Source organism: Chiloscyllium punctatum, chromosome 26, assembly GCF_047496795.1.
Source record: "Chiloscyllium punctatum isolate Juve2018m chromosome 26, sChiPun1.3, whole genome shotgun sequence".
NCBI classification, from domain to species: domain Eukaryota; kingdom Metazoa; phylum Chordata; class Chondrichthyes; order Orectolobiformes; family Hemiscylliidae; genus Chiloscyllium; species Chiloscyllium punctatum.
In genome coordinates, this window is record NC_092764.1 from 29506601 (window position 1) to 29533639 (window position 27039).

General features: G+C 39.7%; 1 protein-coding gene across 3 annotated transcripts in view; it reads right to left on the reverse strand.

Annotated features, from left to right (window-relative positions):
* The window catches only part of wwp2 (WW domain containing E3 ubiquitin protein ligase 2), a 202813-nt gene that overhangs the window by 73410 nt on the left and 102364 nt on the right, over positions 1–27039 (reverse strand). For all 3 annotated transcript variants that reach the window (XM_072595995.1, XM_072595996.1, XM_072595997.1), the window contains 2 exons: positions 8088–8230; positions 2180–2411 (listed from right to left, as the gene is read on the reverse strand). In XM_072595995.1, coding sequence (XP_072452096.1) covers positions 2180–2411; positions 8088–8230 — 375 coding nt within the window. The remainder of the gene's footprint in view (positions 1–2179; positions 2412–8087; positions 8231–27039) is intronic.

Consider the following 27039-nt stretch of genomic DNA (forward strand, 5'->3'; position numbering starts at 1 on the left):
GAAGAACAGCAGAGTTTTTCTATTGTCTCCATTTAACTGAAGTCTGTTTGCACGCTCGAATTCTCTATGCACCCTCTCCAAAGCCCTGACATCCCATCTAAAATATGGTGCCCTGAAATAACCACAGAACTACAGTTGGGCTCTAACTGATGTTTTATAAAGGTTTAGTGCAATAACCACCTTTTGAATTCTGCATCTCTATCTGACAGTCTTTTAACAGCTTTCTTAACTTTTTCTAGCACCTAAGACCTGTGCACATTCAGATAAAGGCTCCTCGTTCTTGAAGCCCTGTTGAGATTGTACTACTTAGTTGATGTTGCTTCTTCTCACATTTGCACCAAAATATATTATTTCATACTGTATCAAATTTCATCTGTCATTTCACTGGAGTATTTCCTCTTGAAGTCTATTAACATCTTCCATACATTTTCACAGTTTTATCTCATCTGTAATCTTTCTAGTTATGTGCTACTGACCAAAATCCAGGTTATTTATATCAAAAACAGCAGTTCCCAGGGAGAATCACTGCCACCATTTTTTTCTTTCTTTCTTTTCACCACTGATAACCAATTTCATACCAAAACGTTGTCATCTTTTTAATGTCAGGAACATCAATTTTGTTGTCAACATTGCACCAACTTTCTGAAAGCCCATGGCCAAATTATCAACCACATTACCCTTGTCAATATTTTAAAGAACTCAATTAAGTTTGTGAACCATGATTTGCCTCCTGGCTTTCATTATAAAACCACAATTTTCCAAAGTCATTTAATTTTGTCAGAGATTAACAAACCTGAATTTAACCCCATCCGAGTGGTCGAGTTTTAAATGAGCTAAAACCTTCCCAATCTTCCTAAAACGCTGTTCTCTCACTAACGTTAAGCTGATTGGCCTATAAGGCTGGATTTATCATTTGCACTTTCTTTGAAAAAGGATAGAACATTTGCAAAAGACAACTTGTGGCACAGTATTATGTCCCTACCTCTCGACTAGAAGTCTAGGTTCAAGTACCATCTGCCCCAGAGATGTGTTATAACATCTCTAAACAGGCTGATCAAAAATATCTGCAACATTTGCAATTGCCCAATCCTCTGACACCATTCCCTTATGAGGTGAAATGGAAGTTTGTGACCAAAGATTATTGTATTTCCCTTCTTACATCCCTCAGCAACCTAGCCTACATTCTATTCACTCCAAATAACATTTCTCATTTGAGGACTGCAAACCTTTATGTATCCTTTTACCTTTTTTAATTTTTACAATTCTTTGCTGTTCACTGTGATATTGGCAGCATCTTTTCACTAGGGAAAGTGATGCAAAAGACTTATTTAGAACCTCAGCGTCCTTTTGAGCCTGAATCAGCCTCACACTTCCTCTGATCACTTTTTTCACTATTTGTGTGATTATAAATGTGTTCTTTGCAAACTACTGCAAAAACTGTGAAACCCGAATGCATACCCTTCGAGTTAAACAAAGAAATGACAAACAGAACAAGATTGGGTGGGGGCAAATTGGGAGGTTCTTCCACCTCCCCCCCAACCTCCCCCCGCAAACCCCACCTCGGAATATTTTGATGAATACTAGCACTGTTATATATCTATAAAAGTGACTGCAAAGTTGTTGAATTGTAAAAAACCAACTTATTCATTAGCATTCTTCAGAAAAAAAAAAGTCTGGTTTATGGGTGGCTGTAGGTCCACACCAATGTAGTTGACTTTTAACTGTCCTCTGAAGCATTCTTAGCAAGTTTTACAAACCCTTGCACAACAGCAGTTCAAGAAAACCACTGTCGCTCATTCTGAAAAACTAGAACGTAGAATGGGCTGCCCCTGCAGGCAAAGCCCACATCTGATAATTAATTTTTCAGAAGTTTAGTTTTTTTTAAAAAATGAAAGATCAAATTAGCAGACTGAATGAACTACTACTTTAGACTGTTTATTCAGGAGACATACTGTTCTGTTACAGTACAATGCAGTATTCACCATCTAATTGGTGAAAATTCCTCATATCCTCTGAGTAATACTGCAGTACTTTTATCACCCAGTGGCTAAGTATAACATGACTGCTGACATTTTTCCGTTTACTGACCAAACCTATTAATAGATAGGTTGTTTATTTCCCAGTGAATGGTAAAGTGTGAAGACTGGCTAAATAAAAAAAAACTTTCCTACATCCTTACCCAGGAGGCAGTGCTTCCAAGTTTTGGGTTAATGTCTGAGACTGTTCTGTCGAGGTAGGAGTGACTTCTGATGTCTCTCCAACTGCAGACGATACGGAGGGATTTGCAGTGCTGGTGGTCGATGAGCTTGCAACTGAGGCTGAGGGAAGCGCCACAGCTAGTGGGGTGGCAGGATTTAACCCATTACTCCAGTTCCCATTGTCACCTTCAGTTGAAGGAATCTCTCCATTTTCTGAAATTATAGGAATCAAAAACACAATGGATAACTTGTTCAAGAAAACATACCTTACATTACCTCCAGCAGGCTAATCAATGATAAACCTGCAAAAGTGAATGGAACGGTTTAACCATTTTCATAATTACTTTGATTTTGATGTATCAATAAATAGTAACAATGCACTATGAAAAGAATGAGCTTGAAAATTCACCACCGAATGAGCATTTTAAAAAAAAACCATTAGTTTTTTTCAAAATACAGTATTTTTGTAACCTTGTTTATGTAATCTATGGTAGGACTATCTGTGTACTAACACCATTCCAGTTCCTTTGGCTTGCTAATGTATTTTAATAAATTAAAAAGCAAAACTGAGCACATTCAGGTTCATAGCCCCAAAAAGGAGCATGAAGAGACGATTCAGGATTATTACCTGAACTACTTAAAAACAGGTACTCAAAGAGGTCAATTTTAAACAAACTATAAGAAGTTGGCTGTCGTATCGAGTTTTTAAACAGCAGAGGCCTTCAGCCCATCATGTCCATATCAGTCATCCAACAACCATCTTTTCTAATCCCATTTTCTAGCACTTGGCACACAGTCTTGTATGCTATGGCATTTCAAATGCTCATCTTGATAGTTCTGAAACATATTGAATGTTCTTGTCTCGACCACCATTTTAGGCAGTGAATTTCAGTGGCATATAAAGTAAAGAGGTTTCTCCTCTAAATCTCCTGCACCTTCCATTAAAACTGTGCATATTAGCTATTGATGCCTATACTGATAGGAAAACCCTATACATGCCACTCAAAGGTTTGTACTCCTCAGACGTCCCCGCAGTCTTCTCTGCTCTAAGGAGATTAATCCCAGACGATCTAGTTTCTCTTCCTGGCTGAATCACTCCAATGCAGGCAATCTCCTGGTGAATCTCTTCTGCATTATTTCTAGTGTAATCACATCTTTTCTACAGCGTTGTGACCAGAACAGCACACACTAATCCAGCTGTGACCTTACTAGTGTAATATACATCTCTTTGCTCTTGTATGTAATGACTTGACTAATATAATCAAGTCTTCTTAATGACATCAGCTATCTGTCCTGCTGCCTTCACAAGATCTTTGAACATGTACAATAAGTCCCTTTGGTCCTCTGTACTTCCTAATGTCCAACTATTCAACATGTATTCTCTTGTTAGTCCTCCCAAACTGCATCACTTCACATATTTCAGGACTAAATTCCAGCTGTTCAGCTCATCTGACCAGCCCAACGATATTATCCTGTAGTTGAAGGCTTTCCCCACACTACTTACCGGACCACCAATTTTCATGTCATCTGCAAACTTACTCATCATACTTCCTACATCATGTCTATAACATTAATGTGTACCACAACTAGCTAAGGTACCAGCATCAAACTGTGGTACGCCACTGAAAACAAGCTTTCAGTCACAAAAATACCCTTCAATGATCACCCTCTGCTTCCCGCCACTCAGCCAATTTTGGATCAACTTGACAAGTTGCCCGAAAACACAGGAGCTATTAGCTTCTTAACCATGCAAGACCTTGGCAATGCTCAAGTGAAGTCCATATATACATAATCAAATACACTATCATCTATATACCTTAGTCACCTTCTCAAAATATTTAATCAAATTTGTTAGACAAGATCTCCGTGACAAAGCCATGTTGACTTTCTTTAATTATTCTTGCCTTTCCAAGTGCAGAGTAATTCTGTCCCACAGAATGTTTTCCAATAGTCTCCCAACCATAGGTGTTAAACTCAATAGCCTGTAATATCCTCACTCATCTGAATAATGGCATGATAGTGGCAGTCCTCCATGCCTCTGGCACCTCTTCTGTGGCCAGACAGGATTTAAAAATTAATGTTGGTGCCCCTGCAATCGCCCCTCTGTCTCCCACAGCGGCTTTGGATACATCCCACCCAAACCTGGAATTTATCCACTTTCATGCTTGCAAAATTTGTTCATACAGGTCAGAATTCTTTATTTGAAAACTGCAAGTCCAACTGCTCTTGAATGAAAGCTATTTTCATATGAAGGATACTTTTGGCTTTCGGACCCACTTACCTTACCTTCTAAGATCTTTTATCAATCATCTCGCAACCAAAAGCAGAATATTAATTTAACTCGTGAACTCATTATAATCTAGTCTGTTAGGTTCACATTATTTTTATCAAAAACCTGATGGTATCTGTAAACATTTTAAAATTATCTCTTCATTCACTTGTTGCTTCACTCATGACTTAGATCCGATCCATTTGGGCTTTGGGGAAGAAAACCCAACTTGGCATAAATGGACCTAAAAGTAAAGTGTTTTTCCTAAAGGGCCTGAATAGACCTGTAGACATGCTGAGTTTGGCTCTTTGGGGGAAAGAAAACTTTTTCTTTCAGTCTGTTCAGGCCAAGCAAAGTTCTTCCTTCTAAAGGGCCCACTATCAGTGTGTCTACAGGTCTGTTTGGATCCACTTACAAAAAGACTTTCAGTTTTTAGGTCTTTTCGGTTTTTGAATGTGCAAATAAAGGATACCCAACCTGAACCTCTTCCCTCTCAGTCCTAAGTTGCTCAGGCATATCACTGTCCATTTCCCTGATTTCTAGACTCACACTGTCCTTCTCAAATGTGAATTATGATACAAAATACCCACTTAAAGCCTAAGTCATGTTATCCAACTCCACACATGCATTGCCACTTTGATCCCTAATAGGCTCTACTATTTCCTTGATTATTCTCTTGCCTCAAATATTCTTGTAAAACTCCATTGGATTTTCCTTAATAAGTGTTTTGTTATGTCCTCTCTTCATTCTGTTCATTTCTTTTTTAAGCAACCCCTGCACTTTCCATACTCATCTAAACCATCCACTGGTTGAGCCTCTACCATATGCTTCCTTTTTTAATCTTATCCAATCTTGTACATCCCTTGAGGTCCAGGGCCCTCTGACCTGGTTGATCCCATTATTCACTTTTATGGAACATGCTGGCCTTGCACTCTCAGTATTACCTTTAGAATGCTCTCACTACTCCAATATGAATTTTCCTGCAAATACCTGCTTCCAACCCATTTTGGCCTTATCTTGTCTCAGTAAAATTAACCTTTCCTCAGTCTACCAGATTTTTATTTTTGTTCTACCTTTATTTATAATTACCTTAAATTTAACAGAATTATGATAATTATCATATGGGCGGTACGGTGACACAGTGGTCAGCACTGCTACCTCACAGCGCCAGAGACCCGGGTTCAATTCCCACCTCATGCAACTGTCTGTGTGGAGTTTGCACATTCTCACCGTCTCTGCGTGGGTTTCCTCCTGGTGCTCCAGTTTCCTCCCACAGTCCAAAAATGTGCAGGTTAGGTGAAGGGGTAAATGTAGGGGAATGGATTTGGGTGGGTTGCTCTTTGGAGGGTCGGTGTGGACTTGTTGGGCCGAAGGGCCTGTTTCCACACTGTATGTAATCTAATCAAAAATGTTCCTCCAGTGCCATATCTACGATTTGCCTGGCTTTGTTCCCTAACATTAGCTCCAGCATTGGCCCCTCTCTTGTTGGATTTCCTACACGATGGCTTAAAAAATGTTTTCCTGGATACATTTTAAGGATTCTGTCCCCCGTAGGCCTTTAACACATGTCAATCCTAGTTGATACTGGGGAAGTTGAAATCTTCTACTATTATTGCTCTATTATTTTTCCATTTCTCTAAGATTTCCTACATTTAGTCTCTGTCTTTTTATCTCTCCCTGACTGTTTGGGGGTCTGAAGGACATCCCCAGTGAAGTGAATGCCCCCTTTTTGTTTTTTTTTTCAGGTTCTGCCCAAATGGCCTCTTTATGGCCTCTGCGATATCATCCTTCCTTACTCTAGTAATTGATTCCTCATCAATAGTGCAACGGGTCAAGTACGTTTTGGCGCCGCCCTTTTGGAGCTGATCATTTAGCCCCGCCACTTTGGCGCTGAGCTGCTTTGGCGCCAATTCAGAATTTTAAAAAAGTCTTGTTTGGTTAAAGAAGAGAGGATGACTAACGACCCGATGTAATTTTCTCAACTAGCAAGAGTTGATAGTCAAAGCTGTAATCAAAAATGTTCCTCTGAAGATTCAAATCTCGTTTTGTAATCATTTTCTCATTTAATAATTGTTGATAGTCATCCAGTGCCTTGATGATACTTAAACCCTTCTGTCTTCACATTGGAAAGCTGTAATACAATTTTCTTTCTATTTTCTTGTAGAGCCCATTCAAGAAATGGATGAAAACATTCTAAGCAAGAGAGACAAACCAAAATTTTCACACGATGGTTATCTATATGTGTTTGATAAATGTAGCAAAATGTAGAAATTCGTTTTTATAATGAATAGGTTAAAAGTAATGAATAAAAAAGAATTAGATTTATTTCTTACAATGCGATAAAAACGAATTTCTTACGGGCTCTATGAGACTTTTTTTTATTCTGAATTGGCGCCAAAGTAATGAGCGCCAAAACAGTTTAGAGCCAAAATGGCGGGGCCAAATGATCAGCGCCAAAAGGGCAGCGCCAAATAGTCCCATTCCATAGTGCAACAACCCCTCCCCACCATCTTGCCTAAAAATTCTAGACCCTGGCTTCTTCAAATTATAAAACATGCATGTGCATGACTCTTTTAAACGGATTTTAAACTTGATTTCCAGACAAGCCTTCTTGTTTCCAAAAAGACTGACATGTCAGACAGAAGATGAAATCTAGCAGTGCAAATAGCTATTACTAAAGTGATGGAACAGTATTCATGGCTTCAAAAATTCATTTCTGCAAGAAAACAGAAAGTTAGCACAATGAAACCATATTTGTCAAAAATTTAATTTTTCTACATTGTTAATTAAAATAAAATCCTTGGACATGAAGTTGAACAACACTGGTTTCTAACACATCAATTCAAACATTAGTCTGCAATATGCTTAATTAAAATATTATTATCTGTTTTAAACTTAGTGTGGATTGGTGAAATCAAAGTAACAAGCAGGGAGTTCCAATTATCCATTCTGGAATGTCAAATTACTTAATGAAAGTCAGTTCACACAGACTTTGATCAAATGGGATTAATATTTTTCAGTTTTATTTAGGTGGTGAATTAGCAACGTTAGTCAGACAGTTACACATCACGACTTAACTCTTGGATAAATAAACAACTAATTGAAGTTTGTCAATGGGCTTTCCATGTTCCACCCCCTAAATTATATTTTAGTAAACACCTATGGGCCTAATAGCCTCAAAAAGGGCATTCAACAAAATCCAGAAGTTTCATTTCTATGATCATTCGAAACAAAAACCTTTGTGCATTTTCCTTCAAAACTCATCCAAAACCACTTCCTGCAACAGATCTTCTGCATTCTGCGACTATGTTAACACATTTTGTAAAGTACAATGGGTTAGATATAGTTAGAAGAAAAACAAGAAATGCATTTTGTGGACAAGACATTAAAATTAGCCAACAGGTAAATAGTTTACTATTTGGTCATAAGAAAAATATACCCTCTTACTTCTAAGAGGACTGGATTACTTTCCAGAACGCTTTCATGATTAAAGGATAGATAACATGAAATGTGTCTTTATTTAACAAAGATAATCACTGTATTTAAGATATCAGCAATTGGGAAAATTATCCGCACAGTCAGCAATGCGTTAAAACCAAACGAAAGTGGTTATCACTTGCCTATTCCACTAAGAGTTGGCGAATGCGAAGATACCCTGGATGCATGCTTCTGCTTACTTTTACCACTATCACACACCCCATTTGCCGTGTTCTCTTCATTACTGACAGGCTCTTGCACAGCAACTCCATTTTGCCCATGTGGTCTGAGGAGAGACACAGAAGACAATAAGTTTCTTAAATGGTTCATCAGGCTTAATGTATTTCTAGTTTCTTCAATTTGTCTCTTTTGGAAGACTTGCAATAATTTTGTACAAAAAAAGACTCGTCTGAGAGTGTACTTTTTCCCCCTTTCAGACATGATCTTTCTTCCCTGTTTGTAGGTTAATCTTTTTCTATGCAAAGCTGGAGCTCTCTGCCAATTAGCACTGTAAATTAACTTAGATGAGTTGTGTAATAGTAGGTTTGCCTTCATCAGGTGACGATATCAGCAATGCTCAATGATCATCAAATATTTAAGGCTAGAACTCGCAAACTACTAGTTTTTGGCTCACTGTCTGTACACTATCAAATGAAATGTATAACTGCTATCTGTACTTTATTCACTGCAATAGAAAAATATCGTGGGAAACAAAGTTCTAGTAGACAATACTTAACTTGAAAATGAGAGTTAATACTTTATAAACAGCTGTAGTCAGAATGAGTCAGCCAGAATGTCTCCAACTGTTGATTTTTTTCTTTATTCATAAATGGAATATAGACATTGCCGAAAAGGTTTGCATTTGCTATCCATCCCAAAATGCTTTTGAACTGAGTGACATTTCAGAAGACAGTTAAGAGTCAAGCACATTGGTAGTGATTTGGAGACACACATATGCCAGAACAAGTAAGGATAACAGATTTCTTTCCCTGAAGGATATGAGTGAAACAGATATTTTTCTTTTAACAATTGATGATAATTATCATTGTCAACACTAACGAAATATCAGTTGAAGATTTTATTAACTGACTTGAAAATTCCATCAACTGCAATAATAGGATTTAAAACCATGCCCCTGAGGCATTCGCCCAGGTCTCTGGATTACTATTCCAGTGACATTGACACCACACCCTCACACCAATGCTAAGTCGCAAGTGTCTCTGAGGTTTGGGGGAGGAGCCAAACCACTCTAAGTTCTGTGAACTGCTCAGTTTTCTAGATGATTGGCAGTTATTTTTGACTGCAGCTGTCAGTTATTCCAATTCAAGAAATTACAGCAAATGGTTTCAGGAGAAATTTTATAAGTTGAATGGTTCAACAAATTCAACTCAGTCAACATATTTGGAATCTTTGTAAAAGTAGGTCAATCTTTCTTATCCATCAATTGGAAGTACAATACAATGCAGGGAACTTCTTTTCACTTCAGTGCGACCAAGTATTGCTCTTGAAGTTGATTTGCACATCGACATTCGTAAAGGCTACACATGTCATTGTTCTTCTATTGTTCGATAAATTTTAACTATCAATTGAATTTAATGTTGTGACGCTGTACCAATACCCATAGAACTATAAAGATAGATTCACTAGCTGAAGTGATATACAGAAATGTTTTTTTTTAGAATGGAGATATACATGACAAAAGGAATGAAGATTCACTTTTATGACTTATCTCTCAACAAGGTCAAACTACTCAGAGTAAGAAGGTTTAAAAAAAATACAAATCATTAGACCAACACGTAGGCAAACAGTTAAAAAGATATTCACACCTTCAAATAAGTCTTGATTTTTGAATTCCCAATAAAAGAAAATTCATTTTTGCAAGAACGTTTAGAAAGACGAAAGACTGATTAAGATAGAGTAGTAGTTTCCTTTCTTTCAATCAATTTAGTTATCAAATGTCAGACAGGTAATTTAAGATTCATAAATTCAATAGGGATATTAAGGAATTCTGATAATATTGAGAAACCTTAGCAATTTTCTAATTTGCAATTTTCTGACCTCGTAATAATAGGTTAATGATTAGATATCGTAGTCACTTCTCAGGTTATAAAATGATTTTGTTCAATTTAACCCAAAGACACAATTGAAAATGCATCAAGTTATATGGCAGTCACCAACTGGAAACTTTTATTCCTTTTTAGCTTTTCTGCTCCAAAAAAAGAGATCATGATGGGCTGAATGACTTCCACTGAATTATTTAATAGAAAACTTTTTGTTCTTTCATTTTAACTTAATCATAGAATCCCTTTAGTATGGAAGCAGGCTATTCGGCCCACCAAGTCCACACTGACAATCTGAAGAGCATCTCACCCAGACCCAGACCTAGACCTAGACCCAGACCCCCTCCCCCCCCACCCCACCTATCCTTGTACCCCTGCATTTCCCATGGCTAATCCACCCAGCCTGCACATCCCTGGACACGATGGGCAATTTAGCATGACCAATCCACCTCACCTGCACATCTTTGGACTAGGAGAGGAAACTGAAGTACCTGGAGGAAACCCATGCATAGACACGGAGAATATGCAAACTCTATACAGACAGTCACCAGGGCTGGAATCGAACCCAGGTGCCTGGCGCTGTGAGGCAGCAATACTAACAACTGAGCCATTCTGATGCCATTGATCTCAAATTTTAAATCCTCTCATTAGATATTCTCATGTCAATGCCCAAAGAAGTTTGGTAGGTGACATGTTCTCACATCTCTGCCAGCAAAAGGTGGTATCAATAATACATGCAAAAATAAACAGTCTTTTATTGAAAAATTAATCCACAATAGATGATGAATTTACTGTTAAGGAAACTACCATAAACCCTTTTCTATTACGTTGTGATGTAATTATTTTGTCAATGGCAAAACATTGTGCACAAACAGCTCAACTTATAATGTGACTAAAACACTGAACAATACTTCTAATTCATGTTTCCCTTGTTACACTGGTAGATACAGTTTGATTACAAACCAAATCTACACCCGCTGAAACCTTCAACACTGAATAGACCCAATTGTAACCAAGCTGTGCTTTTGGCAACTTCACTAACTGTGGACATTTCACACTTGTAAAAAACATATCATATTCTTGCTTATAGATTTCAAGGGCCAAGAATGTACAATGTCTGTAGAAATATATTAGCAGATGTGTAAGGGCATTGATGGAGTGATTTTCACACACTATAAACATGATTTTCCATTGTGGGAAATACAAAACAAATAATTTTAAATTATTTTTAAAATGTTTTGTATTGAAACATCCAGTAAAGATAAACTTGCATTATTAAATGTTTTCTGGAAGAACCAACCAAAATGGTCAGCAAGCAGATTTACATCAATCCTCAACCAAAATCTAGACAGACTAAATTGAATAGAGTTCTGAAAATTACCACAGGGATCATCCTAAGTGATTACTCCATTTCCATTGATTGCAACGCAGTCAGCATGCCAACTTTGTTCTGCAAGCTCATTTGGAATATCGCTATATGCAGCTGTACTTTTCATTGGCTATGTCAGCAAGGAGAACAATACTGAGAGTGGCTAGCACCATTTAAAGTTGAAATGAAAACAGAAATTGTTGGAGAAACTCAGCAGATCTAGTAGCATCTGTGGAGAAAAACCAGACTTAAGTTTCAAGTTCAATGACCTTTCTTCCGAATGTTCTGAGGTGAGACAGCCTGAACTGCTGAGCTATACAAGTGTGTCAAGACAGCACTGCACACCAATTCACTCCAAGGATTGCATACTTGATATACTTCCAGGGGAAACTCAGTGTGTAATGATTATAATGAGGTCAGCCAGGTGGATGTCATAGAAAATGAGTTCCCTGATTGGGATTGTTCATCTGGTCCAGTCAGGGGGCGTTCACTGACTGATATAAACAGGATGTTGTCCGCCGCCATCCGACGCCTTAAAACGGCGGTGCTCGGACCCGACATAGTGCACCAGTTGGAGGACGCTCAGGTGTGCGGTGGAATCCCGTCCGCGCTCACCCCGGCCCGGACGGAATTTCACATTGGCCCCAAGGTCCCGTACTTCCCGCGGGAGCCTGTGCCCCACAACCTGAGCCGCCTCCGGAATTTTAATTTTGTTGCTTTTAGGGACATAAAAAGGAGGGCCCTGTATCGACTGCTGCTGCACACCGTCCACCTCTTCTCCCTCATCCACCGTCCGGACACGCCTTGGCGTGCCCATTTGCCACCGGGCGGTGGAGATCCCCAGTGGAGGGCTCTCTACGCGGGAGTCCTCCCCCTTTCTCTCGGGGATCTGGGGTGGAGGGTGCTGCACGCAGCAGTCCCCTGCAACCGCAGATTGCGGTGGTTCACGGACTCCCAGCCCAACTGCTTGTTCTGTGGCGCTGTGGAGTCCGTGGACCATGTATATATTGGGTGTGGGCGTTTGCACTCCCTTTTTGATTTTCTCAAAAACCTTCTCCTCTGCTTTTGGTTGCACTTCAGTCCCACGCTCCTGATCTTCGGGCACCCGGTACGGAGGAGGGAGGGCAGGTCCGAGGACCTCCTCGTGGGTCTGCTCCTGGGCCTGGCCAAACTGGCCATCAACAGGTCCAGGCAGCGGGCCGTGGAGGGGGTCGTTAGTGCCGACTGCCTGCCCCTCTTCCGGGGTTACGTTAGAGCCCGGGTGTCCTTGGAGAAGGAGCACGCGGTGTCCACCGACACCCTGGAGTCGTTCAGGGGGAGGTGGGCGCCGCAGGGAGTGGAGTGCATCATTTCTCCCTCCAACTCGATTTTGATTTAGTCCCTACCCTCCCCTTCACTGTTTTGCTCACACAGCATTGCCCTGTGGTTTGAAGGGCAGTGCTTGTCACTGGCCACTCGGGTGTTTTCCCTATCTTCCTGGTGGTGGAAATTGAATAAAGATTTGTGCACTTTGTGTCTTTTCACTGTGTCTCACACCTGCGCACACACACCATGGGTGCTGGGGGAAAAAATAAGCACTACCGCACTTAGGCGGTAGTGTGGGGGTTAAATAAACAAAAAAAAGAAAAGAAAAGAAAAAAAAGATAAACAGGATGTTGTCACTGGCCACCCGGGTGTTTCCTTTCTTCCTGGTGGTGGAATTTGAATAAAGATTCGTACACCTTGTGTCTCTCACCGTGTCTCACACCTGCACACACACACCATGGGTGCTGGGGAAAAAATAAGCACTACCGCGGTTAGGCGGTAGTGTGGGCGTTTAAAAAAATATAAAAGAAAAAAAAGAAAAAAAATATATAACCGGGGGAAGCATTGCCCTTTGATGTGAAGGGCAGTGCTTGTCACTGGCCACTCGGGTGTTTTGCCTATCTTGGGAATTGGATCAGTGTGTGACTGTGTGTGCGCGCGTGCACGTGCAAGGACTTTCCTCCTTGAAGGGGATTGTCCCTGTTGCTGCTTGGGGCCTGCCTCACTGCTTCTGTCTGGGACTTGCCTTGGGGCCCCTCCCCAGGACCTCCACAAAAAAAAATAAACAGGATGTTGTCACTGGCCACCCGGGTGTTTTCTTATCTTCCTGGTGGTGGAAATTGAATAAAGATCCGTACACCTTGTGTCTCTCACTGTGTCTCACACCTGCACACACACACCATGGGTGCTGGGGAAAAAATAAGCACTACCGCAGTTAGGCGGTAGTGTGGGGGTTATATTAAAAAAATATATATAAGAAAAGAGAAAAAAAAAATAAACTGGAAATTTCACACAGCAAAAAGAATAAACTGGAAATTTCACAAAAAAAAACAGGATGTGAGAAACAAAAACACAGAAATGTCAGCAGTTCTACTCTCTTTGAGAGCTGGCTCTGAGGAAGCTGGGCTAGTGTTGAGTATAACACATATATAAATTCACATGGACTTGGTGATTGGAGGCCAGCCTCTGGAGTTATTTCAGTGGGGACAAGTTTAAAAAATATGCTCCTGAAGAAACTCGATTGCAACAGTCATCTTTGAGTTGAGATAAGCATTTTGGGCATGTTATTTGGGAAACTTGACCCTTTTGATCCTGTTGTTGAAGACTGGGCCTAGTACTTGGAAAGAATGTGCTATCTTTTCTGGGCAAATGACATTGGGACAGATGAAAAGCAACAACTAATTCTCCTGACAGCATGTGGACCTGTAGCTTTTTCCAGTTATTAGGATCCTAACATTTTCTGAGGCACCAGATACTAAAACTTTTCAATAGTTCATAGATTTAGTTAAGGAATATTATGAGCCCAAGATTCCTCTAATTCTGAGATGCTATTGGTTTTACTTGGAAGATCAAGTCCAGGGGAATCCATGTTGGGATTTTTAATGAGATTAAGATGACTGGCAGAGGCATGTGACTTTGGTTTAACCCTTAATGAGATGCTGAGAGGCCATTTGGTTTGTGGGAGTTAATGGTGCAAAAGCAACCATGCAAAAGCTCAACTGGACTTCAAACAGCCACTACAAGTGGCTTTGTCATTAGAAAATGTGGCAAGAGAAGACATGAAGGTTTAGTTAGGGTGCTTCAGAGTTAGAAGTTAGTCAGGAAGGACCTAAAGAGAGAGCTAAGGGCCAGGAGGGGACATGAGCAGTCTTTAGCAGGTAGGATCAAGGAAAACCCTAAAGCTTTCTATAATCGTGTCAAGAATAAAAATGACCAGAGTAAGATTCCTGAAGAAGGGCTTATGCCCGAAATGTCAATTCTCCTGTTCCTTGGATGCTGCCGGACCTGCTGCGCTTTTCCAGCAACACATTTTCAGCTCTGATCTCCAGTTCTCACTTTCTCCTCTAAGATTAGGACCAGTCAAGGAAAGTAGTGGGAAGTTGTGTGTGGAGTCTGAAGATATAGGAAAGGTGCTAAATGAATATTTTTCATCAGCATTCACACAAGAAAAAGGCAATGTTGTTGAGAATACTGAGATATAGTCTATTAGACTAGACATAATTGAGGTTCATAAGGAGGAGGTGTGAGCAATTCTGGAAAGTGTCGTCATTGTCTACAGGAATAGTGCCAGAACACTGGAGGATAGAAAATGTTGTTCCCTTGTTCAAGAAGGGGTGTAGAGACAACCCTGGTATTTATAAACCAGTGAGCCTTACTTCTGTTCTAGGCAAAGTTTTAAAGGATTGTAAGAGATAGGATTGATAATCACCTAGAAAGGAATAAGTTGATTAGGATAGTCAACACTTCTTTTTAAAAAAAAGAGTAGGTAGTGCCTCACAAACCTTATTGAGTTTGTTGAGAAGGTGACCAAACAGGTGGATGAGGGTTAAGCAGTTCATGTGGTGGATATGGATTTCAGTCAAGTGTTTGATAAGGTTCCCCATAGTAGGCTTTTGCACAAAATAAGGAGACATGGGATTGAGGGCGATTTAGATCAGACATTGTCTAGATGTAAGAAGACATGCAGTGGTGGTTGATGGGAAATGTCCATCCTAGAGTTCAGTTACTAGTAGTGTACTGCAAGGATCTGTTTTGGGTCCACTGCTGACTGTCATTTATCAAAATGACCTGGATGAGGGCATAGGATGGTTTTGTAATTTTGCGGATAACACAAAGGTCAGTGGAGTTGTGGACAGTGAAGGATATTGCAGGTTACAGAGGGACATAAGCTGCAGAGCTAGGCTGAGAGGTGGCAAATGGAGTTTAGTGTGGAAATGTGAGGTGATTAACTTTGGAAGGAACAACAGGAATACAGAGTACTGGGCTTAATGGTAAGACACTTGGTAGTGTGGATGAGCAGAGCGATCAGTGTCCATGTGCATAGTTCCCTGAAAGTTGCTACCTAGGTCGATAGGGTGCTTAAGAAGGCATATGGTGTGTTAACTTTTTTTATTAGTAGAGGGACTGAGTTTTGGAGCCATGAGTTAATGTTGCGGCTGCACAAAACTCTGGTGTGGCAGCACATTTAACTATGTACAGTTCTGGTCACTACATTATCAAAGTCGAATGCTGAATATAGGATTAACGACAGGATTCTTGGCAGTGTGGAGGAACAGAGGAATCTGGGTGTGCAAGTACATAGATCCCTCGAAGTTGCCACCTAAGTGGATAGGGTTGTTAAGAAAGCATATGGGGTTTTGGCTTTCATTAACAGGAGGATCGAGCTTAAGAGCAGTGAGGTCTTGCTGCAGCTCTACAAGTCCCTGGTGAGACCACACTTGGAATATTGAGTCCAGTTCTAGTCGCCCTACTATAGGAAAGATAGAGGCTTTGGAGAGGGTGCAAAGAAGGTTTACCAGAATGCTGCCTGGACTGGAGGGCTTGCCTTATGAAGAGAAGTTGAAGCAGCTCTGACTTTTCTCTCTGGAGAGAAGAAGAAAGAGAGGAGACCTGATTGAGGTGTACAAAATAAGAGGAAAAGATAGTCTCTGGTTATTGATTCTTTCTCCAGGGTAGAATTGACTGATACGAGAAGTCATAATTTGAAGATATTAGGAGGAAGGTATAACGGAGATGTCAGAGGTAGGTTCTTTTTGCAGAGAGTTGAGTGCATGAAATGCATTGCCAGCTGTGATGGTAGAAGCAGAGTCATTGGGGACATTTAAGTGACTGCTGTACATTCACATGGATAGCATTGAGTTGAGGGGTGTGTAGGTTAAGTTACTATATTTTGACATTAGGATTAAATCATGGGCCAAAGGGTCTGTTCTGTGCTGTACTTTTCTATGTTCCATTATCAGAAGGACATGGAAGCAGAGGAGGTTTACCAGGATGTTTCCTGGTATGGAGGGAGGGTCTTGAGGAAAGGCTGAGGGACTTGAGGCTGTTTTCATTACAGAGAAGCTTAAGCGGTGACTTAATAAAGGCATACAAGATGATCAGATAGGGTGGTCAGTGAGAGCCTTTTTCCTCTGGTGATAGCTAGAACAAGGGGGACGTAACTTTAAATTGAGGGATGATAGATATAGGGTAGCTGTCGGAGGTAGGTTCTTTACTCTGTGGTAAGGATGTGGAATGTCTCCCCTGCAGCAGTAGTGGACTCATCAACATTAAGAGCATTTCAATGATCACTCTATAAACATATGGATGATGATGGAACACTTGGGTTAGATGGGCTTTAGATTGTTGTGCTGACCTGTGGAACCATCAAGAGCCAAAGGGCTTGTGCTGCGCTGTAATGTTCTATGTTCTAGGAGCATATGAGTTACAGGATATATTGTAGAACTGAACCACCCTTGCTAGTCTGACTAAGCTTGGGGGACACCACTTGAGTGAAGGCAATTGCTTGGTGTCACTCAATATATCATTAGCAGAGAGGCTCAGCAAAACCCCATTGTACTTGCTGCTGGTCTGTAGACCTGAGACAGCAAAAGTCTCACTCGGCATGAACTGAGTAAGAGAACTCACAGACTGGTACCCTGGAAAGTCCACCTACATCTGGCTTAGAACAATTAAATTGCTGAGCAACATCCAAATCAGAACTAATCAAAATAAGCATCTGGTTAAATGGTCTCCTGTTTCTAATGGATGTTGATACTGGCATAGCTGTATCAGTGATTAGAGAACCAATCTTTAACAAAACTCACTCTGGACTCTAACACTTAAGTTTCCATAAGACCACAGCTAGACTGATTACAGATTAAGGGTACAACTGCAATTCTAGTCTTGTATGAGAAACAGCTGGTTCAATTATCGCTGAGTGTAGTAAAAGGCTTGGGCCGAAGCTTGGAATGAAATTGGTTGAGAAAGGTTCACCTTGATTGGCTGAACCATTTTCAATTGGAAAATGGCTGTATGAGTGAAGATCTAGTTGAATACCCAGAGGTTTTTCAGGAAGGTCTTGGGACTATTAAAGGAGCCAAGGCCACCTTGCATGTTGACTAGAAAGCAATTCCATGATTCTGCAAGGCCTGCCAACTGCCTTTGGCCTTATGTGTAAATATAAAGGCAGAAATCAGAGGCTGCTTATGTGCAACCCCAATGGGTAGGTGCGCCTTTGCAGGGATTTTAAATGAACTGTAAACCCCTTATCACAGCTGGATAAATACCCAAACCCTTGCATAGAGGATTATACACAAAACTAGCTTTGGGTGGGGCCGGGGGGAGGGGGGGGGGGGGGGATTCTGTCCTTCACAAAGCTGGCCATGATCCATGCATACCTGCAGTTTTGGTTAGGTGAGGATTCCCAGAAGTATGCTACAAATAATATCCATAAGGGTCTGTACCAACATATGAAACTACCATTTGGGGTATCATCAGCCTTTGCCATTTCCAGCAGTTGATGGAGAACATTTTACACGGTCTACCCCAGGTTGCCATTTACTTCGATGACACGCTAATAACAGGAAAGATCAATAAAGAGCACTTAGAGAACATGGACACAGTCCTTAGACATTTCTCCAAGGTGAGCATATGCCTTTGAAGGGGAAAATGTTCCAAGCACTTAAAATGACCTACTTGGGCTACAGAGTTGGCAAGGCCAGGTAACACCCATTGGAAGACAGTGAGGGTAATCAAAGGTGCCCCAGCTCCCACGTTGGTGTTGGAGCTTGGGGTTTTTCCTTGGATAAGTGAATTATTATGGAAAGTTCATATGTAACCTGATCTCAATCCTGGCACCCTTACACCTGCTATTGAAAAATGGTCAGCCTTGGAAATGGTCTCATAGCCAAGATGTAGCCTTTAGGGAAATGAAGAAGTCGTGATCATCATTGAAGTGTGGCACAATTTGATCCCAAGCAAGATCTGACACTGACATGCTATGCCTCCCCAAAGGGTACTCGGGTAATGTTGGCTCATAAGTGGCCCAATGCAGAAGAATGCCCTATAAGCATATGCTTCACATACTTCGGCTGATGCAGAGCCAAAATATGTCCAGATGGAGGAAGAAGGTTTGGTGAACATCTTTGGTGTGAGGAAGTTCTACCTACACCTTTTTAGACACACATTTGTAATAGTAACAGACCACAAACCCGTTCTCGGCCTACTTAAAGAGGGCCATAGCTTCAGGTCGAATTCAGTAGTAGTGCATACAATAACAATTTGGAACACTGTCCCAGAGGCCAAGTAGCAAATGTAGATTACTTGAGCTGCCTCCCCCTGGCAGATACACCACCCGTGGGTACCACTATTGGAAGAATTCATTCTGGTTTTAAGCTTTCTGGATACCCTTCTGGTCACAGCTGACAATATCAGACAATGGACACAAAGATCTAAAGTGGCTGGTGTTGGTGGGGAATCAAAAGGGCCATCACAACCAGAATTGAAATCTTTCAGGACCTGGTGAGACCAGACCACCCGTAGAGGACAGCATTTTATCATGGGGAGCAAGAGAGATTGCCCAGAACAAATGAAGCTGCCAGATACTGGCTGAATTCCTACAAGGTCATCCAGGGATGTCCAAAATGAAGATGTTGGTGAAACATTTTGTCTGGTGGCCAGGATTGGATGCAGACATAGCCGAGTTGGTGGAGCAGTGCCCTGAGTGCCAACAAGGACAAAAATTACCGCCAGCAGTTTCCCCATATTCGTAGGAATGGCCCTGGACTTGTTTGCTCATAAACTAGGTCAGCCCTTTCATGGGCTCAACATTCTTAGTCATTGTGGATGGCCACTCAAAGTCGACTGGATATGCATAGAGTTCATTCATCAAACACAGGGACAATGATAGGAAAGTTACGAGCATCTTTTGCAATACACCAACTCTCGGAAATGTTCATCACAGACAATGGGCCGTCATTTACCAGCAAGAAATTGGAGTATTTCCTAGTCGAGTGGCATTTAGCATATAAGGACAGCCCTATTCCATCCATCGCCCAATAATCTGGCAAAAAGAGCAGACCAAACTTTGAATGAAGGCTTAAACAAAACCTACAGCTTCAATTGATACCAAGTTGTCCTGGTTCATATTTGATTAATTTGGATCACCCTTCTTGCAACTACACGGATAACTCCAGCAGATTTGCTAATGGGGAGAAGACTCTGCACCAGGTTAAATCTGATCTTCTTTTGGAGGGGCGGGGGAAGAGGAGGAGAGGACTGAAATGGCATTAGGAACACCATGACTCCTCTAAACAAGAGACTCTTTACTTCAAAGATGAAGTTTGGTACCGAAATGGTTTTGTGCGAGGAAAATCATGTCTCTCAAACTTAATTGAATTTTTTGAGGAAGTTACCAAAAGGATTGATTGCACAGCAGTAGACATTGTTTACTTGAACTTTAGTAAAGCCTTCAACAAGATTTCATATGGTAAGACTACAGGTAGTTGGTAAATTTAGGTCACGTGATTAAGGGTGAACTTCCCAATTGGCTACAAACTGGCTTAATGGCAGGACACAGTGATGGTGGAGGGTTGCTTTTCAGACTGGAGGCCTGTCACCAGAGGTGTGCCACAGGGATCAGTTCTGTAACCTCTTTTGTTTCTCATTTATACAAATGTTCTTGATAAGACTATTGAAGGCATGGTTAGTAAGTTTGTGGATGACACCAAGCATAGTAGACAGTGAAAAAGGTTTTCTTAGATTACAAAGGGATCTTGATCAAATGGGTCATTGGACTGAAAAATGGCAGATGGAGTTCAATCTGAATAAATGGAAGATATTGCATTTTGGTACAACAAACAAGGGCAGGGCTTATATAATTAATGGTGTACGCTATTTGAAGCAAGCAGTCCTAATTAATGTTGACTTTTGCAAAAACATAATCTATATACAACACTAATGAAAACTAGGATGCCAGAACAATTGAAAGGACAGTCACATTTTTTTAAAAAGCTAACAAATGTCAAAGATAGAAATGCAGAATCTTTCAATCTAGTGGTTTGTTAGTTATTGAAAGAGTAAAATTAGTAGTTTACCTGTGATTTTGCACTTATGTGGAAATTGAATTGTATCTGTTTTTCACTAAAATCATACTAACATTGACAGCTAAGAGAAAAGGCAAGTGGAGCTAGAACTGATTATTTAGCCTGTTCTGCTTTTTCACTGCCCTAGTGTGCAGCTATAGTATCATATTTTATCAAACGATGCTGATAACAATTAAGAGGAGAGTATTTTAAGAAATTCCAATTATTCTAACTTGGCATAGAATGTTGAACTCAAGTATGTATTCAACCTCATTGGCTAAAACTAAACAGCAGCAACAACGCTTGGAGCAGTGACCGTAGATTATTGACAAGTTTCATTAACACAATCAATCAAGTTTCCCATAAATTCTGAGCAGTCAACCAATGGAAAAATATATAGGAAGAAGGGGGGTTTCTTACCCCAAATCTCAAACATATTGTCTAGTGGATCAAACACAGAACAATTAACACAAGAGTTATCAATCAGTTGGATCATTCCACCTTCAAGACCATTTAGAAGAATTAGCAAAAGGCCAAGAAAACAGTAAATTCTCACACTACAAGTAATGTGTTATATTTTTCTAGCAGTATCCTTGACAATGTTGACAAGTCCAGAGTCTAATTCGTTTCCAGAACTGTAGCTGAGACCAAACTTCAAACTACAATGATTTTATGAAATTGAATAAAGGCAAGTGAATACTCTTTCACAATGGAGATAATAATAAAAAGTTGGACGTCACAAAGTATTAATTCTTGCATTAAAAAATCCCATACACAAACTCACTCTTGTTATCAAATCTTCAATAAGATTTTAAACAGTTACCATACACATTAATTTTGGGATATCTTGAATGCATTTGTGTAACATAGTTGCATTTCAGATAAACACAAACTATTGGTCATATTCATAAGCTTAACTAGCCATCCAACTAATTAGCAATTTAAAATATTACGTGTGTTTTCTTTATAAACTTTATAAGTTTATTACATTTTGAAACGTACCTTTAATGCAAAATTCAAAGAAAAAAGAATACTGGCAAAAGATTTCACATTCCACTTTGGAGAAATGTCCATTTGTTCAATTATGAAAAGAAGAGAAATTCAAAAGAAACTCATTGTGGTAATGTGGCAATTTTAACACCTTTCACAGTTACTCATGGTATAAAGCCAGCTGCAGTTGAAATACGGCAGCAAAGAAACTACTGCTGTGGATAATCAGGAATAAGCTTTTACGTTCAAACTGGATGATTTTAAGAGTTTGTTTCTGCCAAAAAAAAGGAACATAACAGATGGGACTCTTAAAGATTTAAGGAAAGAAAGGTGTCAGGGTTCACTTTGATGATGAAAACTCAGAGGCACAATTGTCAGAGAACACTGGAAATTTCAACTTGACATGGCAGGGAGAAGTGAACCTTCACTGTGAGCTGGGAATTGCTTTGGCACTGTTCCTTTAATGCTACATTTCTGCCAGAAGAGTGGCACACAATAAAATGATTGTGTAAAGCATATTTCAGTTGCATTCATGAAAACGAAAATATCTTTTCTTTAGTTTATTAGTTGCCTGTTAACCAATATTTAATACGTATGGATTTCAGATTGTTTGTTGCAATAAAAGCCTTAAGTGAAATCTTATCATTCAGTTCTTTGTATTGGTTCTTGGGAAATTCATGTCTTCAAAGGAATTATTGGTCTCTATGACATTATAGCAATGTTTGAGTAGTGAGCAAGCTTAAGAATCAAAAATTTATAATGAGAAACAAAGAAATGGCTGACAAACTAAATTCATACTTTGTTTCTGTCTTCACAAAGGAGGGCACAAAGTACAAGAAGTGATGGGGATCACAGGGTTAACTGAGAGGGAAGAGGTGAAGCAAATCTGTATTAGTAGAGAAATGATGTTGAAGAAATTGATTGGATTGAAGGCTGAAACTCCCAAGGGCCCAACAGCTCAAAGGAAGTGGCCCTAGAAATAGTGAGTGAGTTGGTGGTCATATTTCAAGATACTTTAGACTCGGAATCAGTTCCTACAGATTGGAAGGTCGATAATGTAACCCCACTCTTTAAAAGGGGAAGTAGAGAGAAAACAGGGAATTTATAGACCAGCGAGTCTGACATTGGTTGTGGGGAAGATGCTAGAGTCCATTATCGAGGATTTTATAGCAGAGCACTGAGGAAACAGTGACAGAATCAGACAGAGTCAGGATGGATTTACAAAAGGGAAATCATGCTTGATAAGTCTTTCAGAATTCTTCAAGGACAGAACTAGTAGAGTTGATCAAGTGGAGCCAGTGGATATAGTTTACTTGGACCTTCAGAAGACTTTATTAATATGTAAAATTATAGTGATTGGAATTGGGGGTAGTCATTGACATGGATAGAAAATTTGTTAGCAGACTGGAAACAAACAAGTTGGAATGAATGGATGTTTTTGGAATGACAGAGAGTGACTAGTGGGATACTGCAGGGATCATTGCAAGTACCACAGCTATTCACTGCATATGTTAAATGATTTAGATGAGGGCACTAAATGTAATATCTCAAAATTTGCAGATGACACAAAGTTGAGTGGAAGGGTGAGCTGTGAGGATTTACAAAGGTTTCAATATTTTTTGGACAAATTGAGTGAGTGGGCAAATGCATGGCTCATGCAGTATAATGTGGATAAATATGAGGTTATCCACTTTGTAGATTATTACTTGAATGGCTATAAGAGAGACGGTCATGTACAGTGAGATGTGGGTGTCCTTGTGCACTAGTCAAGAAAGTAGGTATGTAGTGCTGGCACTAAAGAAGCAAACTGCATGTTGGCTTTTATGGTGAGAGGATTCAAGTACAGGAACAAGGATGTCTTACTGCAATTGTATAAGGCATTGGTGAGGCAACACCTGGAATATGGTGGGCAGTTTTAGTTTCCTTATCTGAGGAAGGATGCTCTTGCTATTGAGGGAATACAGCAAAAGTTTATCAAATTGATTTCAGAAATGACAGGACTGACACAGGAGCAGACATTGAGTTGGCTAGGATTTTATTTATTGGAGTTTAGAAGAATGATGAGAGGATCTTATTGAAACTTATAAAGTTATAAGAGGACTAAACTGGTTAGATGTAGGAAGGATGTTCCTGATAGTGGAGGAGTCCACTATCTGAGGAGGTTGGAGTTTAAGGATAAGGGTAAACTTTTTAGGACTGAAATAAGGAGAAATTTCTTCCCCCCAGAGAATGGGCAGCCTATGGAATTCACTACCCAGAAAAAGGCTGAGGTTAAAACATTATGTTCTCAAGGAGGGGGGTAGATGTAGCTGGGGATCAAGGGATACTGTAGGGGAGGGCACGGTTAGGAACTTGAGCTCAAAAATCAGCCATGATCATAGTGAATGACAGAGCAGCCCCGAAGGGTTGAATGGCCTACTTCTGTACCTATCTTCTTTGTTTTTATGTTTCTATTACCTACTCCTGCTTTTCTGTTCCCATGTCATCAAATCTACAATTGTTACATGCAAAAACAAATTAAAACACACTTAAGTAACCTGGTTCATTAATATACAGAGGCAAGTCTATACTAATGACACCAAGATGACTTAAAGACATTGAAATTTAAATTTCCAGAAGAGTCAAGTAAGGGCAGCTGCTATACATGTTCTAGGCAAGCCAGAAAATTTCAGGTGAAATGATCTAATGACACAACCCTTTCAAAAAAAAGCATATTTACAGAAAATCAGTCCAAGTTTAAGACAAATAGAAACTAGCCGGAGGCTGTTAAATTCCCCACCATCTATTGCAAAAGGGCCCTTTGTTGGATGTGTTTGCCCATTATACAGATAAATATTCAGTTTGCCATCATTTATGAGCCTTGGTCTTCAGACTTTCCTTGCAACACTGGTCTCACTATACCAGTTCCAAGGATTATACACAAAGCAGGTCCACATTCTTTTTCATGATCAAGTGTTATTTTAGGCTTTCACCGAAAGACCATTAATGCTGAGGCAAAAGTTTTAATTATACGGCCTAGCCTTTTAATTCATGAATGTAAGTTAGTTTCAAAGTTATACATACGTAAAAAAAATTACAAAGAAGTTGTACTTATGATTATTTTACAAAAAGTAAATTCACAACCTCTTCAGGCAAAACATATAAAATAGCAACCAAATGATTTTTTTTTAAAAATTCTTTACCCTGCATAGAACTCAAAAAATACAGCTGTATCTCATTTCTAGAAATGATTTAAATGACCACGAATAAGGCCCATCAGCAAAATCACATTATCCAACTTAGGTTCTGGAAAGTGATTTTTTTATTATTCTGGCCAATTTTCTCCTCTTTCCATTCCCATCCCCCACCCATCCACCTCCCCCGCCTGCAATCATTTGACTCCCCCCCCACCGTGTCCAACAACTGAATACACACAGTGCACTTCGTAGAAAATTCCAAAGATCCACAACATTCTAAATGAGAAACTTCACCTTATCCCAGTACTAAATGTCTGATCCTTTATCCTGAGACTCACTCTCTGGGAATAGAACTCAATTTCCAGAATGTCTAACTCATCCAAATGGCCGTTATGCATGTACAAACCATTTATTGCACTAGCACTGACATCGTTACTTCTCTGGGTAATGACATTTCTCCTGAATTCCTTATTCATACCTTACACGTTGTATTTATGATCTCAATGTGACATACCCAAAAAGTGAAAATATCATATCCATGTCCTATCAAATGCCTTCATTATTTTAAAGGGTTCTATTAGGTCATTCCTCAGTGTTCCAATCTCTTTAAAAAAAACAGACCAGTCTTTTCAGTGGTCTTGTTGCTCTAGCAGGCATATCTTTGCAGACCTGTTATCATTGCTTCTGAAATTGATTTATAATTTTACAATCCTTCTATATTGCTTTTTGAATTACAGACATCATAACTGTACTCATTATTGCAAATAAGGTCCAAGGTACTATACAGGTTTGACCTGAATTCTATCCTGTAAAAATGTATTCATTCAATTTGTAGCTTTATTAATCAGCAAAGCTTCTTTACAAATTTGTTTACCTGTTCTCTTGGACTCCTCTGTTCCTTGTCCCTGTTTAGATCCTCATTATTCAAGCAGTAGATAGCCTTCTTATCCCTCATCCCAAGATTCACCACGTCACACACACCTATATTGAAACGCGCTTGGAGATTAACTGCCTATTTAATGTACAGTGGTGCTCATTAATATTTATTGATGTTTCCTTAGATTGATTGTGGAGTCTGAAGTCATTTATAAGAACCCCATCAGCAATCTCCCTTCATCCGCCAAACTGCTGTTACCGAAGTTTTGCATTGACTATGTGTTAAGACGAGAACATTCTGCTCTGTACAGCTAAACTCTTAACTGAGTAACTTCACAGCCCAGGCTGGTGCCAAGAAACAACTTTTTCCAAGTCAGGTTCCAGCACCCATCCCAAAGCCAATGTGTTCAGTGAAGCAGCTATGAACTAAAAGCGGAATCTATATGGGGAGGAAAAAAGCAACATCAGTGTCCAGGTAACACAACATAATCCTACTCAAATGGCCAGACACTCATGCTTTTGTGAAGTAAGCTTCAGCAAGCTATATACACACTGGTGAAGAATGATACATTGGATGTTTAGCCAGACCCACAGCTGGTTAACAAAAATGGTTTTCAAAAGGGACATTTTATTAAAGTTGCCTTTTACTAAAGCATATCCAGGAATTTAATCTTTATGAAATATAAAAGTATAGTTATTTGCAGATGAACTTAATGTTCTGATGATCAAATTATGTATCAAGCGGTACCATATGAAATAATTAACACTAGTCATGATTCAATTGCTTTCTTCTAGCAAACTGCCTCAGAATAAAGGACAGCCTTCTTGTATTGTTCAATGTTTTAAGCACATTGTTTACTTTGCTGTTCAGTTGAATTCGTTACTAAACATTTAAAATGTTAGCACACAAACTATCTTCAATTTGTAAGCTGTAAATTAGAACAGTTACAGAATTACAAGGTTACAAAATGAAAATTAATGTTTGTTCATCAATTTAGAATATTAGGATATCTGGTCGACATGGACGAGTTGGATCGAAGGGTCTGTTTCCATACTGTACAACCCTATGGCAGCTCCACAATGTCAAGTCCCAGTCAAGACAATTTAAGGTAATGTCAAAGTACATTCATACTTAAAAGTGAAAGGTTGTATCATTCCCCTCATTTTGTTTTGGAGCCACACATATTTCAGAACCTACAATCATTCCTGTTTGACAACATCAACCACAGATTCAACCAATGTTACAGCAACTTGCC